The sequence below is a fragment of the Hippoglossus hippoglossus genome, chromosome 19, assembly GCF_009819705.1.
Source record: "Hippoglossus hippoglossus isolate fHipHip1 chromosome 19, fHipHip1.pri, whole genome shotgun sequence".
Lineage (NCBI taxonomy): Eukaryota > Metazoa > Chordata > Actinopteri > Pleuronectiformes > Pleuronectidae > Hippoglossus > Hippoglossus hippoglossus.
The window spans coordinates 16,293,994-16,309,608 of NC_047169.1; the positions used below are offsets into that span (position 1 = coordinate 16,293,994).

Genomic DNA, 15,615 nt, shown 5'->3' on the forward strand with positions numbered 1-15,615 from the left:
GGCTGTGGTCAGTTTCAACAGATTTCTGTGGCATCTGCAGCTTTTAGCTCTTTAACTTTAAATCTGTCAGGATTTCAACTCAGTAATGCATAAATGAAACATGTTATACATGTAAATAAAACCATATTCAGCCTCATTAAAAACATGTTTATTGTGAAATTATATCATCGTATTATATCATTGGTACTGACTGCAGCATATGGATGTGAATTGCACTATGTGCTGCAGGTGCTCATACTGTAAGTACATATTTATAGGAGGTCAGTTGATATCTTCATGTCGAGTTGTATAAAGAATAATATAAATGACAGTTCTTCTATAAAAATCAATACAGGAGTCGGACTTCATATTCATTTTATGATAAAAGGTGCACTGAGTATCTATAGAAAAGGTTTGCAACATAAAATGAACATATATATATATATATATGGTTGAGGCTTTAATTGCTTCTAGCAAACGCCGTTATTAACTTGTCGTCATATTCCATCAGTCCAACAGTTCAACAGCTGACAAGTTCCTGTGGTTTATCTTTTGTCTGACGCGGTTGATCCTGAGATTCCAGATCTCTCATGAGTTCTCTTCCCTTTTTTTTCTTTCCTGGTATTTTATTCCTGAGTGAAAAGCTGACGAGAGATTGTAGTGACGGCAAAGGGTTGTAGTAAGATTAAATCTATTCTTCTAATCCACACTTCCTCTCTGTCTTCTCATCAGAGAGACGGACTTGCATAGAGAATATTTCCCCCTCTTTCGCGAGGACGTGTATTATCGCATGTATAAAGTGAATGACAGGTTTTATAGTGTTTCCTCCGTGACGCCCCCCAACCTTAACCACATTCTCTGGTACATCCTCTCTTCTCACTCTTCTTTTTGGTTTCAGTCTTTTTGGAAAACGCGGTCTCCCTTTCTGTGCTGAGTTTGGAAACTTGCAGCATTAAGTCTTTCACTCCTTTAAAATACATTCAGCCACAGGTATCAAAATTGTACATCCTCGAAGAATAATGTTATAAAGGTAAAAGATGCAGTATGAAGGATACTGAATGCAGGTTGTTGTGTTCATGGTTGTTCTGTCAACAGAGCCAGCCTCGTTGACCATTGCAACATTTTAGATGATTGACTTGATTGGAATTGCAGAAAAATCAAATGTTTTAGTGAAATGAAAAATCTACGATTTGCTGAGCTCAGACTTTGATTTCATCCTCGTCGTCCATGTAACTGTAAGACATTTTCTTCTTGTGCTGGCTGATGATCATCATCTCTGAGTCAGCAGCCTCCACCCTGCTCTGTCCCTTTAAGTGGCTGACGCCATAATGGCGTGCGAGCATATCCGTAGCGCTCTGGAACCGCTCACTTTCCATCCCCAATCCCAACCTCGCTTGTTCAGGAGACTCCATCACCACATCAGGCACTTTTACAGAAAGACTGACTTCGTTCTCCTCCACTACAGTTTCCTCTTCCTCCCAGTCGGCCGCGTGCGGGCTCTTCCTGCCACCACAGTCCTCCCTCAGCAGGGAGTCCACGTATGAGATAGTGGCCGAGTCCATCTCCGATCCCTCATTGGTCAGCCCGTACGCTGAACCCGCCTCCTCTCGTTCCCAGGCGTGGCCTTGCTCGTCCGGGTGGCCGTCGATCAGGCCGAACACCTCGCTCATGAGGGAGGGGCCGAGGTCAAAAGTGAAGGTGTCCAGGGAGGTGAGGGAGGGGAGCGAGTCAGAGTAGGCGGTGGTGGTGCTGGTGCTTGTGGCGGGTTTGGCGTGAGAGGTCACAATCGTGGCAGAGCAGGTGGACAAGATGGCGTCGGTGGGGTCGGTCAGAGAGCCTCGGTGGATGTTGGGGAGCAGGAAGTGGGGAGGGAGATGGAGGGCTGCTGACGCTCCGAGCGGGAGAGACGAGGCAGAGTGACGAAGCCGGACTCCAGACCTGAGGGACACACAGACGATGAAATGTGAAATCAAAGCTGAGGCTTTCTGTCTCCTGTACATTTCATAATATTTCCCCATTATTGCACATTATTCTTTAACCATAACGAGTTACACTGAAAAGAAGCACTTTGTAGCCGCTGTTTTGAAAGTTGCTTTATAAATTAAGTTATTATTATTATTATTATTATTTAAAACATAAATTTGAGATGTTATGATTATTTCTCCTTCATAAATTGAATTAATTTTACAACTGGACATAAGAGAAACTTGACTGGAAACAATTCATTTGAAAAAAATCTTTTTTAATTTTTCATGTTACTGTTTTTAATTAAATGCGTATATAAGTTACACTTTAATATAATAATATCTTTGTACATGAGTATAAAGACAATGAAGATCTTTTGACGTTCAACATTAGCATACACCTCCAACAGGGGGCGGTGTAAACCCATCTGAGGACATCCTGTCTACTGACGATGACAAGTTAAGTTGTTCTACTCTTAGAAGCGTGAATCATCCGTCCAAACCTGCGAGATCACTTAACAAGTCACACGCTCACACTCGGCTGCCTCCACGACCCAAACGGGTAAATTACCACAGCACATCTCAATGTCAGGCGTGCAGGCAGGGCCAAGAGTCTGGAGGTTTTCTGTTCCCGCCAAAGAAAACAACGTGTGATTTCACAGATTAACACGTTTTAATCAGAGAATAAGACAGAAGTCATGAGGGAAACCAGCTTCTAAACCTGGAGAATCTCCACTCATCTATGTGCCGTGATGGATAATTACTGGAGAGTAACGTAGTTTATGTAAAAACCCTTAGCAGCCCACACATGCTTACAACCACATTAAAACAAAGATAGGTTCAATAAGGGATTCTGTCATGTATTCTGAATATTTTTTTTGATCACCTTTAATTTCAATGTTTAAGATTAAATCTAGTTTATTAAGTTCACACAACTGGAATGTCACTTAGTAGAGCTCATACCTCCGCCAAAACCCAACAGTCCCTTATGAAACCATATTTAAATTCACCAGATTACATCAATACCCTGAATATGCCAGATTTTTGTCATTAGGATCCAGGAATTGTTCTCTGAGAAATCAACGAAAATGTTGCAAAACGTCCTGTCTGGCAATGTTAGAGAATGAAAATGAAATCCTAGAGCTGCCCCCTGATCTGGATCATTAAATTAAAATCAAACGCAGATGAAACATAACCTCCTTGGCAGAGGTAAAATGTAACTGTATAAGTGGATCTCGTCATCCAACTCTGGAGCACATTTCTCAGAAATTCACACACACACACGTTGTCATAGGTCATCGTTGGGGACTCATCATGGACTCACATTCATTTCCTGGATACTTGCCCTAACCCTAAAAATAACCACTACATACCTAAACGTTAACCGTTATTCTAAACCTTAAATAAATCCTCTTTTCACTCTGAAACACACACACACACACAACCGCACACGGGGGAGGTCGGACTGCCAGAAGCCGTGAGTGTGGTGTTAATGTGGGTCATTTAAACAGCCTCTCAGACAGCTTGCTGCCAGTTGTGTCTGGATCTCTGTGTGTTATCAGTACAAGCACTGCTGATTATGAGCCAAGGTGATTCATAAGGACATCTGGACCTAATCTGTCTCCAGAACTGATGGATGAGTTTCCCCGAGGCTCCACAGGCGGTGGCCACTTCCCTGCAGTTACCAGTTTAACACTGACGCTAACTCATTTAACCTTTGACTATGTGGTTTTTTCGTTTAGCAATGTTCCTATTTAATAAAGAAACCCACCTAAGGATCATTTTGGGATTAGGCGATATACTTAATAGTTGAATAACTGGTCATAATTAAAGAAATGACATCATATCAAGAAATTTCCAGTGGAGATAAGATGCAACTTGTTTCAAGGAATTCAATCCAGAATTTAATCCAATCTGTAAGCTTCTTTCAACAATGTTAGGGGGCGAAATACATCAAAAAGTCAGAAATTATGTGTACCTGTTATAACATTACACACTTGATCCATTGTTGATGTAAAAATATCCATTAGAGCAGCTTAAAAGTCCCCCTGCAGTCAAAATCAAGTTTTTATGTACACGTTAACATGTCTCCCTGGTCCCTTTATGTGATAAAAACATAGTTTGAGCATAATTACAGGTCAGCAGCATGGCTGAGTATTTCCACCTTAACACTGCAGTAAATGAATGCCAGTTTATAAAAAAACTGATTCATAGAGCCAGAGTTTTGTGATGTCCCAATCCTGTCAGCTTGTGGGGTGAGCAGGTGAGCTGTCCATAATTAGCATATTCATAGATCCCAGTCACCAAACGAGGAAGGGAGGAGCAGAGTTCAAGGCCATTTTAAGGCCACAAGGGGAATTTATTCATAACAAACCTTTGGAAAATGTAATTTTGAGGAACAAAAAAAAATTTAAGGGGGAGTAATAAGCAACTGGAATGGGACTTAAAGAAAAAATCATTCCCAAACTCACCGTAAGAGCTTTTCTTCTCCTCTGGCGTACTTTCAGAACTGGGGAATAGCACTTTGGTGGTGGGACTCCCATTAGACATATCCACATCCAGCCTGGGAAGGGAGATGGCGTTCTTGATGATGGGAGAAACGGGAGGAGGCGGTGGAGACAGTTCCTTGGATACCTCTCTGGGTCGGTTGTCCGAGCCCCTCCTGATTTGACGGAGCGTCCTGGAGAAGAACGCTCCGATCTTGTTGTCAGGGCTGGAGATGGAATCCGTGTCCCTGTTGTTACTGTTGGCTGATCCCCCGTGGTTGCTGAGGAAGGAGGTGTCCCCGAACACGTCCCCGCCACGGCCCACGTGCATGGTGTGGCGGAAGTCGCCCAGAGGAGGGCTGATCATGTCCACTGTGAGGTCACTTTTGAAGCGGCGCTTGCTGTGGGAGTGTGAGACCAGACCTTTTAGGCCCGACAGCTTTTCCTGAAGATTCATGGTCACAAGAGGTAAATGGCTTACGAGCCGCGAAATAATTGGCTTTAATCCGACCGAGAGGCTGAACTTAACTCTCAGATTTATGCAAGAATCCCTGACAGTTCAGTCCAAAGTACGGACCTGAAAAAAGAGCTCTGAAAGGGTATTCCAAGATCTTCAAAACCATGTAATTACTAAAGCTGGAAAGTTGAAGCCTGCAGCACCAAATAGCTCCCTCAAATATTATCTTTGTTTATAGTGTGCGAGCCTAACTCTGTTCCACTCTTTGTAGCTTGTTGTTCTGCATAGCTGGCTGAATTAAACAAACATAAATTGAGGAGAACACTATGCAGTTGTGTTCCTGGAGGCGGCCGGGCCAGTCGGAGTGTGGTCAGGTAGCCTGACTTGCTTTGGGCTCTGGTTTTGTCGACATCAGCTCAGAAATAGGTCCAGCTGCAAATGGTTGTGCGGTTGCACCGTGGAACCATCTATCGAGAGTAAAAACAGGGAGAAAACATCTATCTTTAAAATGCAGACAGGGATGTATTTAATTTTGACAGATGTTGAGAGAAATGCGTGACATTTGCAGTTTATTCCGTGGACGTTGAGCTCCAGGGAGAGATCGCGCTGCTTTCCCTTTTCTGAATACTGTTAGTTGTAAAGTAACCTCACTGTGTTTTGGACAGATTGCTTTCTGCAGGTTTTTAAAGATTCCAAAGGTCCACTGGTCTGGAACCGTCTAAATTTAGACCTCGGTCACTCTTCTGTGAAAACAAAAACAAAAACCAGTCTGCTACTTATCCATGAAATAGGTGGACTTTTGGGGAATTCCTGCTTCCATTTTGTGCTGCTCTCTCTGGCGTGAAGGTCACACAGAATTCACTGTACATCTGACTGGAAAGACTTATCATGCTTTTTAAAGCAGAGCCGCAGGGCTCAGGTTTGTTTATAAACAGGGAAAGTATGCCCAGCGAGATAGGAAGAGATAATGAAAATCTGCTGATGACAAAACTACTGCTCCTACTTGGCAGCACCGCTAGACTGCCAGTGTATGGAGCCCCCGAGACTGACGAACTGAAAGATCATACAAGTCCAAAATGTAGTTGAAAACATGAATCAATAATAGTAATAGTTTCAGATATACAGTGTAGACTTGAATGAAGCTTTCTTTTCTTTTTTCTTTTTATTATAATAAGGAAAGTAGGAACAAATATACAGTGAACTAATACAATGTAACTATTTTCATTTATCTTTCACTACCACCTCTTGGGGTTTTCTAGTTTTTAGTCATAGTGGAAGTTTTATCATTGAACAATTTCCTATTTTCATGCTACATATCCCCTTTTTTTCCCCCTTTGAGCAACGTTAGTGAAACAGGTGATTTTAGAACAGCCATGTTCCCCATACTTTAGCGTTATTGTACATTTCTTTTCAAGTTGTTGTTACACTTTTTTGGTCATCTTGGAAATGTAATCATTGATCAACTTCCTATTTTCATGCTATATATCTCATTTCCATTTTTTACTTTGAGCAACAAGAGGGCTACACGGCTAGCTTACCTGAAAAACCTAAATACAACGAATCTTTCCAGCTAGCAACTAAACGAAAACTAACTTAAGTAAACATGCATTGTTGGAAGAGCCATATACATCACTGCTGTTTAGTGTATAAACTCTTGGATCCAGGGCTGTGCAACGTTACCAAAGTTTGAGCCTGTGTCGTCCTGTGGTAGAACGCAATGTGACATTCAGTTGATGAAAAACATGGCTGTAACTTGTGTAGTTTGCATTAAAGCATAATATGAAACAACAGATGATTTTCTATTGTTATCAATATATATATATATATTTATCACTATATTGCTCAGGCCTACTTGTAACAGAAACTAATCATTTCAGCCAACAAGCTAATCATTACTGTAATAGTAAGGTGGCTTGCTAACACAAATCTGTAGCCTAACTTCTACATCAACTTCTGTCTTCATAATATTCAATTCCCTTAGCTGAAGCATTAGTTGAAGCTATTCTGTTCAAGCTTTATATATATATATTTATATGTATTCTGTTATAATACTGCTTTTTGTCAGTTTAGGAACTCCGTAAATTGTGCTGAAGGCAGACGCTTTTTTCCCCCCGTGTTGTTCTTTGCCAGCAGAGTAATGGATATCCAATTCTAAAATATTTTGATAGCACAAAGCTGCCCCGACAAGGACCTCTGTTTCTCTTGAAAAGGTTTCCACTGCAGCAGCTAAATGTCGACAGGCTTCCCACGCATGCAAGCCCCCCGTCTGGCTTCATTAATGACCTGCTATGGTTCAGGACATGGGGATTGCGTCATGTCCAAGGCAGCCCCTCTAATTTACTGCTGACCGCACTCCCAGGCCCTCCGCTCCACTTCCCTTGACTGGGCGTTTTAAGAGGGGCATCTGGGAGCGGCGTACCACATACCAGTGCTGAGCAGCGCCATATCCAGGCCCACAAAAGGACACCAGGGGCCAGTATAACAAAGGTGTGATGTCGAATCTGAAATGCCGTGAGCCTGAGGGGAGCATGTGCACGTTCCCATGAACCACGCTGCAGTGACGGGACACCTCTCTAATGAAAACAAGTCCCCATGACTGCAGACATTGTGCTCCTCTGAATAAGGGCAAATGTTTGTCTTTCTCAACCTCAGTCAAATTAATAAGCCACAGTATTACAGGAATATACACCGGGCCATTAATTACTGTGCTCACAGAAAGCTCTGGTGTTCTGTCTCTGCCTGTAATCCTGTTAGAGACCTTTGACCACAACTCAGAGGGGGTTGCTCCCTCTGACTCCTCTTATGTATCTGGACCCTCTGGGCAAAAACATATGCTCCTACCCTCCCTGCTCTCTGTCGTTCTTTTTGCACTTACTCTTCTGTTTTGCGAGTTGTCAGATAAACTGGCCTGAGGCACAACAAGAACAAAAGTACTCCAGCAGTTTTACTCTTTAAAAGGTAATTGGTCTAACGCTATAATCCCGGGAGCAGCCTGACTCCCTGGGTCTGGAAATATCGGAAAAGCACGGGGGCAACTCAGACATACCCTGGATTATCTTCTAATCCTTCATCTCCTCCATTACCCCTCGTAGGGCACCTGTTTCTGGGTACGGCCTGGCTGCTACCACCCTGGTCGGCTGGTCCTCTGGTTCTGATTCCTGTCAGAGGAAACAAAGTACACATTGAGTTTGAGGGAGGGCTGCGACAGTAAAACAATATCGATAATTATCGCAATATATTGTTTTCAATAGCAATACAACAAAGCTTCAATATACAGTATATAGATCTAATGGTTATATTAATGGTTTATTGGTAATGCATTGTGAAAGCACAGTGAGGAGGTATAACACATTTTTTAAATGTTTTGCTGTTTATCAAGTGTTTTTTTTCATTCTGCTTTAAACTTAGAATAAATAATGTGACAATAATCGTGATATAATTATCAATATCGACTCATATGAAAATTTAAATCTTGATATAATTTTTGTCCCAGTCAACCAGCCCTTGTTTGAGGAAGGAAGAAGAGACATAAAATAAAGAATTTTTTTAACAGAGAGGGCTGAAGGCAGAAGATGGAGGGAGAAGTAAGGATGAAGTGAAATGATGCAGAGGGATGAGAGTAAGAGAAAAGGTCAGATAAGGATAAGAAAGGAGAGGAATAAGATTTGAGGGAAGAATGATGGAAGAGCAAAGAAAGAAAGAAAGAAATGCCTGACTACGTTTACATGGAACATCACATCTGATATTAACCACATTAAAACAATAGTATGAATAAGACACTGACATGTAAGCATCATTAACTAATTATCATAACCTGAATAAAGTCATACTCAGAATAAGCCTTAATCAGCATTTCGCAACATCGACATTCACAACAGTGCTTGACGTCATAATCAGACTATGTTCTGTAACATGTCAATGTGAATATGAATGGAATATTCTATGAGCTACTTATGTCAACATCATAATGGGAGATATGTCTTATCAGAATGAGGTCAAAAGTTAGATTGTTGGTGTCCATGTAATCATAGAGTTGCTGATAATTCTTGCAACTTATACCTTTTGTAAGTTTGCTAATTTCTTTCTATTTTTACCTGCACCAAGGATGTTTTCTGCTCACCCCCTCGGATTGTTTGTTGGTTTGTTTCTTAGTTTGCTAGATTATTAAAACACTTATGGATGGATTCCCACGAAGGATATGGTATGGGTCATTTAATGTTGGTGCGGATCTTGGATTTTTTTTCCCACTTTCTTTGACATTGTGAGATAGAAATCAAATTTAGGTATGTTTCGTGGACTGATATTTATGAAAATAAAAATTAATCTGGAATTGGTTCATTTGTGGATACGATTTCATTGGGCCTTGGTGGAGGTATGCACTCTGAGTGTAATTCTTTTTAAATACATGACAATTTATAGAAAACTGGAACATTACTTCATTCTTGCAGCTCTCAAAAGTCCAATTTTTAGACCCTGATGTGTTGTGTCAGATACTGATTGTAGTCCAATCTCTGCTTTCAACACTGCACCGGACAATAACACTGAAAACATGCAAAGGTGTGGAGAGACGACTCCGTGAAACCTGCTTTCACTTCAACACCCACAAACCTTCCAGGGAAACAGGCCAGACTCGGTGAGTGTTGACGGAAAAACCTCTTTTCTGTTGCAGTTCGTGATGAAATGAATGAAAGCATCCCTGTATTAAAACATCATGCTTAGTTTCGCATTTAGCTCCAGTCTTACGATTGCCTTCTTTGGGAAAGTCACCATTCAGGGGATTTCAGCACATTCTCACGTCGCAGACAGGCTAAATCAAATATTTCCATGTCACTGTGTGTACAGTATTTTCTGGAGGTGGCTTCTCTGTAAGTAACCACAGCTTAATAGGAGCCGTGTGTATTGTCTGGTGCGTGTGTGTGTGTACGAACACATTCCTAAGCAGAGCATCAGTCGGTGGAGTCTTTCTCTCGATTGCGACCATCAAACATCTTTATTCTCAACCTCACCACTGATTGAAACCATGTTTGGGTTTCAATCTCCTTTTTTCTCCTTCATTCTCTCTTCTCTCTTTCTCTCTCTCCGCTTCTCTCAGTGCTTCTCCTCTCATTTCTTTTCTATCCGTGGCCTCTTTTATTTATTTCCTCCTCGAAAACTCTCCATTTTCCTTCTTTCTTTTCCCATAAAATTGCAATTACTTTTTTATCTTTGTTTCCTTTTCTCCTTCTCTTTCCCTCTTTTTTTTCCTTTCCCCTCTTCCCCTGTTTGTCTTATTTGCTTTCTTCTCCTTCCCTTTCATGTCTTTCCTTCGTTTCTCTTTGTGTGTCTTGACTGACTTAGGAGGGCTGAAACAGCTTGACTACAACAGCTGTTGGGCCCACACACACTCTCACACACACACAGACACACACTCTCTAACACACTCTCTCACACACACACACACACACACACACACACACACACACACACACACACACACACACACACACACACACTGTCTACTTTTGACGACTTTAACTGAAAAGTGTTTACTCTGCTACAGTTTGTCTGGAGTACAATCAGCAGCGTACTTTGTGTTTTATCACAGGTCCCCCCCCCCTTCCCGCTCTCTCACTCTCCTCTCGCGTCCTTCACTCACTAACCCCGCTAACCAGGTGAACAAACATACAAGATAAGGCCGCATTTTTTCAGCTCCCCCTTTGATTTTCAATTACATTCCTATTTTCACTGTCCACGCTCAGGTCCGAATCCAAGCAAAACATGGCTACACTTCCTCCTTAGCCAAGAAAACATTTTCATGCTTCAACAAATATCCATACCCTCCGAGACTCTCGGCTTCCTGTATCTGCTGGAACCGACGGTCCCAATTTGCGCTCTTTGTTGCTTCTTCCTTTCCAATTTTCTTTTCTGCGATCACACATGAACTTGATTCTTTTCTTCTCTTCTCCTCCTCATCTCTGTTTGTTTCTCAATTGCCATGGTACAGGAGAGCTGTTTACCCAAACTTTTAAACTGCTAAGTGATGAGAGCATACAGAAGCACTGTAGCCTGACCGACACATTAGCATGGCTGATATGAGATCAGCAGATGCACTGGTTGTGTGTATATGTCAGCTGATAAGTAACAAGAAATAACAGTATTTAAATGCTAAATATATTCTGTATTTGAGGTCACTTAAAGATATCATCACTAACTTGTCCACCAGAGGGCACTGACAAGTACTTTTTTTTTATTTTGATGGCTAAAATGACAACTGTCGCTAGCAGATTATTACAAATTAAGCATTATTTAGTTTGTCTATTTTCTCATCACTCAGACATGAGACAGCACAGGTTATTGTAAGTTTCAGGTCTTGGTTTCATATCATATAGTTTCAGGGAAAACAGCGAGACTAGCATCCAGAGCAACTGTAATTCTACAACCCTCCAAATCATTTGTCATCCGAAAAGTTCACATGTTGTCAAGTTTCAGACAGCAGCCGATCAATCAATAAAAAAAAACTATTCCTGGACTGCAGATTGAACAATTATTACGGTTTATGGCTTTGGTCATTTTAAAGTATATGAGTACTTCAAAAGTTTGTTCACAGATTTCAAGATGGCGCTTAGCTTCCCTCCAAACAGCCAAAAGTCACAACATCGCCCAGCTTGTTACATGACCTGCTGGTTGTTGACCAGCTATTGATCAGTCCAGTCTCTAACAGTATATTCCTTCACAGGGGGTTCTATCATGTTGTTCGATGAATGAGTTGTGGCCATTTGGGGATGACAGACTGTGATCGAGCAGTTTTCCCAACATCAGCATGTGTGGCCCCAAAAACCCTGTGGTGTGAAAACAAATACAACAGCCGGATTCAGAGATCGCACCTCTGCAACTGACCCTTCTGCCGGTCGGTTGCGTCAATGACACCTAAAGGTCACAAAGGGTCCGCCTTGAAGGAATGTATAACTGAGGTTTAAAAAAAAAAAAGAAGACATTGAATATAGTGGGAAAGACCACAGGGAATGTCTGCGCTCATTTTCTTAATCAAGTGCTTGACATGCACTGTATCATTAGAGAAAATCCTGTGAGGTGGACATTCAGGAACCATATTACACACATGTGTTAATCATCTGCTGCTGGCTGAGTCGAGTGCGTACAGAAGGCCGACATGGAAATATCAAAGCATTGACTCAAGAAGGACAGACTCTACGCCCACTCTGTAGAGGCGAACTGGGGGAATTACAGAGCTGCCAAACCATGAAAAAGTCAAAAAAATGTCACTAAGAATGACTGTATCACTAGATGTTGTTTATTGGATTATGTGTTATTATCACTCCCGTCCGTACTAACACGCCTGAAAACATTATCTGACCTTGGCATAGTGCGTTTCGGTATAAAGAGGGAAAACTCGCACAGGAATTGTCATAGATTGCTTGAATAATAGCTCGTCTCCTGTGCATGTAAACAGTCGTATATTTGTAAAACATAGAATTAACAGCACAACAGCTTATAGCAAAGACAACAGAGTCAGCAACACTTGCAATTGATTATCAATTTTGCGTTCAAGGCTAATGCTGGATGTTTTCTTCTGGTAGGGGGACATGTGATAGAAGCCTGGTGAATCAGTGAAGGCTACGTCCTGACTGAAAAGACCCCAACCAGCAAGCGCTTGTGAGTGTCTATGACATCGCTATCCAAACATCTCAGTTTCTGCCTGTCTGGACTAAAACACAGCCCTGGAGTTTTAAAACTAAAACCAGTAGCGTTTCCAAACTTCTCCATTTTAATCAGCTCTGAAACTCTGGAGCAGGGTGGACGCCGGGCAGATTCTTAGCCAGAGTTGGTGCACTTTAACGAAAGCGTAGAAGTATCGATGTGGCCTGAAGCAGAATGGCATTTCATTTGATCACTGCTGTGTGTGTTTGTTTATTGGCCAGGGCAGGTCAGTGTGTGTGTGTGTGTGTGTGTGTGTGTGTGTGTGTGTGTGTGTGTGTGTGTGTGTGTGTGTGTGTGTGTGTGTGTGTGTGTGTGTGTGCATGTGCGTGTGTGTGCATGTGAGTGTGTGTGCGTGAAGGTGGTTATTTCGCATTGGTGGCCACCCTCATGGCTCACTGGCAGGTCGTGGGGTCAAAAGGCCGCCGGCCCCAACTTGTAATGAGTCCAACACCCTGCTCCCTGTTTGCCTCCGTAATTAAAACACTTCAAGACCACCAACTTCAACTTCATGTGTCACGTTCCACTGAATCAGGAGCACATCTTGGTCATGTCGACAACATGTATTAAAACTGATGCATTATGTCATGCGTTACCACAGTAATTACAAGGCGGAGTGATAAAAATCAAAGCGCTGCCAGCAGAGCTTATTCGGACCAGGGTTGCAGTGGGGGGGAAATAGTAATGATACGCTGCTGCCTCTGGAGCTGAATATAAATGTGTTGCATGAGCAGATTGGGTTTCATGTCTGGGATCTGAGAAAAGACTTACATCATCCAGGACAATAAAATAGTGTCTGATAACAGCCTTGCTTCAGTAAACACTTTTACAGGTCTTAATGGTTTTGCCTTATCTGAAATTAAACAATATGTTTGCTTTGTTTCTCTGACGTATTCAACACTGCTAATAATTAATCCCCTATAATAATCACATCAACATGCAATTCATGAGTTATTTTTATTGAACCTATTCACTCCACAAAGAATTTAAGACATCTAGACAATAATAAAACACCTATAGAAATGTTGTGCACATGACAAAGGGATATTATAGGATGTGGAAAAAGTTTCTACATGAAGATTATAGACGATAAAAGCACAATAGAGTCCACATGAGCGTGTCACTAATTATCACAGACTCGTGTGTTGTCTTTCAGAGCAACAATAAAAAAGTGATCAGACGTTGACAAACTCACCGCAGCAGAACAGGAAGCTCCGGGGTAATAAGGTTTCCAGTCGCAGAGGGGCTGGAGGTTTGCGGAGGTTTGCTGGGTTGTTCGGTCCGAGGGAGCCGGAGGTGCAGCCGGACTGCCCGCTGCTGCGCCGGGTGTGTGGTGCGGCGCAGCGCGGAGGGGATGAGGAAAGGGGGCGGGGGTAGAGGAGCTGAGGGCAGGGGCCGTCAGAGGAGCAGCACAGCGGCTCCGGCGATCACACACACTGCACCAGGGTCAGCACCTCCACTTGTTGTCTGTCCCCTATCTGCCAATTGACTGGTTGACACTGTCTGAAGCAATGAGTAGACAAACAAAAAGAACGATGCAGCTCTTTTGCAGCCAAAGCAGGGGGCGCTGTAACATGAAGAGGTGTTGGGGGGGGGGCCCAAGTCAATGCTTCATGATGGGTTGAGCAGTCGCCTCTCATTGGTTCAGATTCAAATGTGAAACTGGAAGCAGGTTTTCCCCTAAAATCCGTTTTATTTTTTCCAGTGGCGGATCTAGGATTTTTGTGAATTGGGGGGGCCTCACAGAAAAAAAATGTATTCACTCGTTATCTACCACTTTGCCGATGGAGGGGTGGGTCACAAAACACTTTTGGAGTTTCAGGGGTAAACGGCGTTGCAGCCAAATCCAATCCAATTGAAGTAAACATTGACCGATTCTCCAAACATAAAAAAAACAACAGGAAAAATAACACTGCTCCTGTGGTGTCACCCCGAGTGTCCGTAAGACCAACATTAAAATTCGACTTGAAACGGCAAAATTTACACCATGTTTTTTGTTTGTTGCAAAAAATCGCAAGACGAGAAAGTCATGTAGTCTGAACTTGGCATGAAGCAAACCATTGTCTGGCTTCACTTGTTATAATCAGAGCTTCAACTCAAATGATAATAAGGACAAGAAATCACACAAGCATATTTTCCCAAATGCATAAATATTACTCTAATCTTATTGTCTTATAACTACAGCCTGAGTTCTCTCAATGATCTTCTGCTGATACAATTGATAGATGGTTAAATATTATCATGGGAGATGTGTGGTTTTTGAGAACCTGTTTGAAAACTATTTGAATTGAACAGAAAAACATGACCATCATTTCCTTTGTGATGACTCTACTAAAGGAAACCACAGAATTAAGTCCAGTGGAGTGGAGTATAGAATTCCTGCCATAATTAAATCAACAGCTCCACGACTGCAAAACTCCATCCAGCACTCAGAGGATAACGGTCGACGGAGGTGTAGGCCCATAAAGTGCACATGTCCACGGTCCCACGCTGACCTGTCCGAGAGGAAACGGAGCCTTATCAACAGGAACAGAAGCATCCTCACCCCGTCCTCAAAGGCTCACAGCAGGCCTCTCTGTCGTTAAAGCTCCGAGGTGGCCTGTTCATCTGCCAGCGCTCGCCATACCGCCGATGACACCGCAGCCACATGCCACTTGAGGAGTGAGCTACCACACTTCCCCCGTTGCCCCCACACCCCCGGTACCACACACACATATACAAAACACACACACACGTACACCACAGCGCGCACATGAAGGCAGGCGGAAGTAAACACATTCACACACAAGCTGGAAAGCCGCTGTTGTTAACTGTTGTAGACAACACCCTTCCTCATTTCACACAGGCTAAATTTACCCTGCGTTTACATGTTTTTTAAAACAGAGAAAATGTTTTGCAAGTAAATTTGCATCTGTTTTATTTTAGAAAACAGATGCAAAATTCGGACAAAATCCAGCGACGTTCCTCAATGAATTCCAGAAGTCCACAATGACGAAGACTTTGAATAAGGTTGGCGTTCCCTCTCAGTATGTTCACG

The 15,615-nt window shown here is 42.4% G+C and overlaps 1 protein-coding gene across 1 annotated transcript; it reads right to left on the bottom strand.

The window, feature by feature from the left end:
- Positions 1–132: 132 nt before the first annotated feature.
- cdc42ep1a (CDC42 effector protein (Rho GTPase binding) 1a) lies at positions 133–14,084 on the bottom strand. Its single transcript, XM_034571225.1, has 4 exons — positions 13,774–14,084; positions 7,933–8,044; positions 4,415–5,353; positions 133–1,917 (listed from the first exon to the last, which is right to left on the bottom strand). Exons 3-4 carry the CDS (start codon positions 4,884–4,886, stop codon positions 1,808–1,810), a joined length of 582 nt encoding a protein of 193 aa, XP_034427116.1. The 5' UTR covers positions 4,887–5,353; positions 7,933–8,044; positions 13,774–14,084; the 3' UTR covers positions 133–1,807.
- Between the last annotated feature and the right edge of the window lie 1,531 nt (positions 14,085–15,615).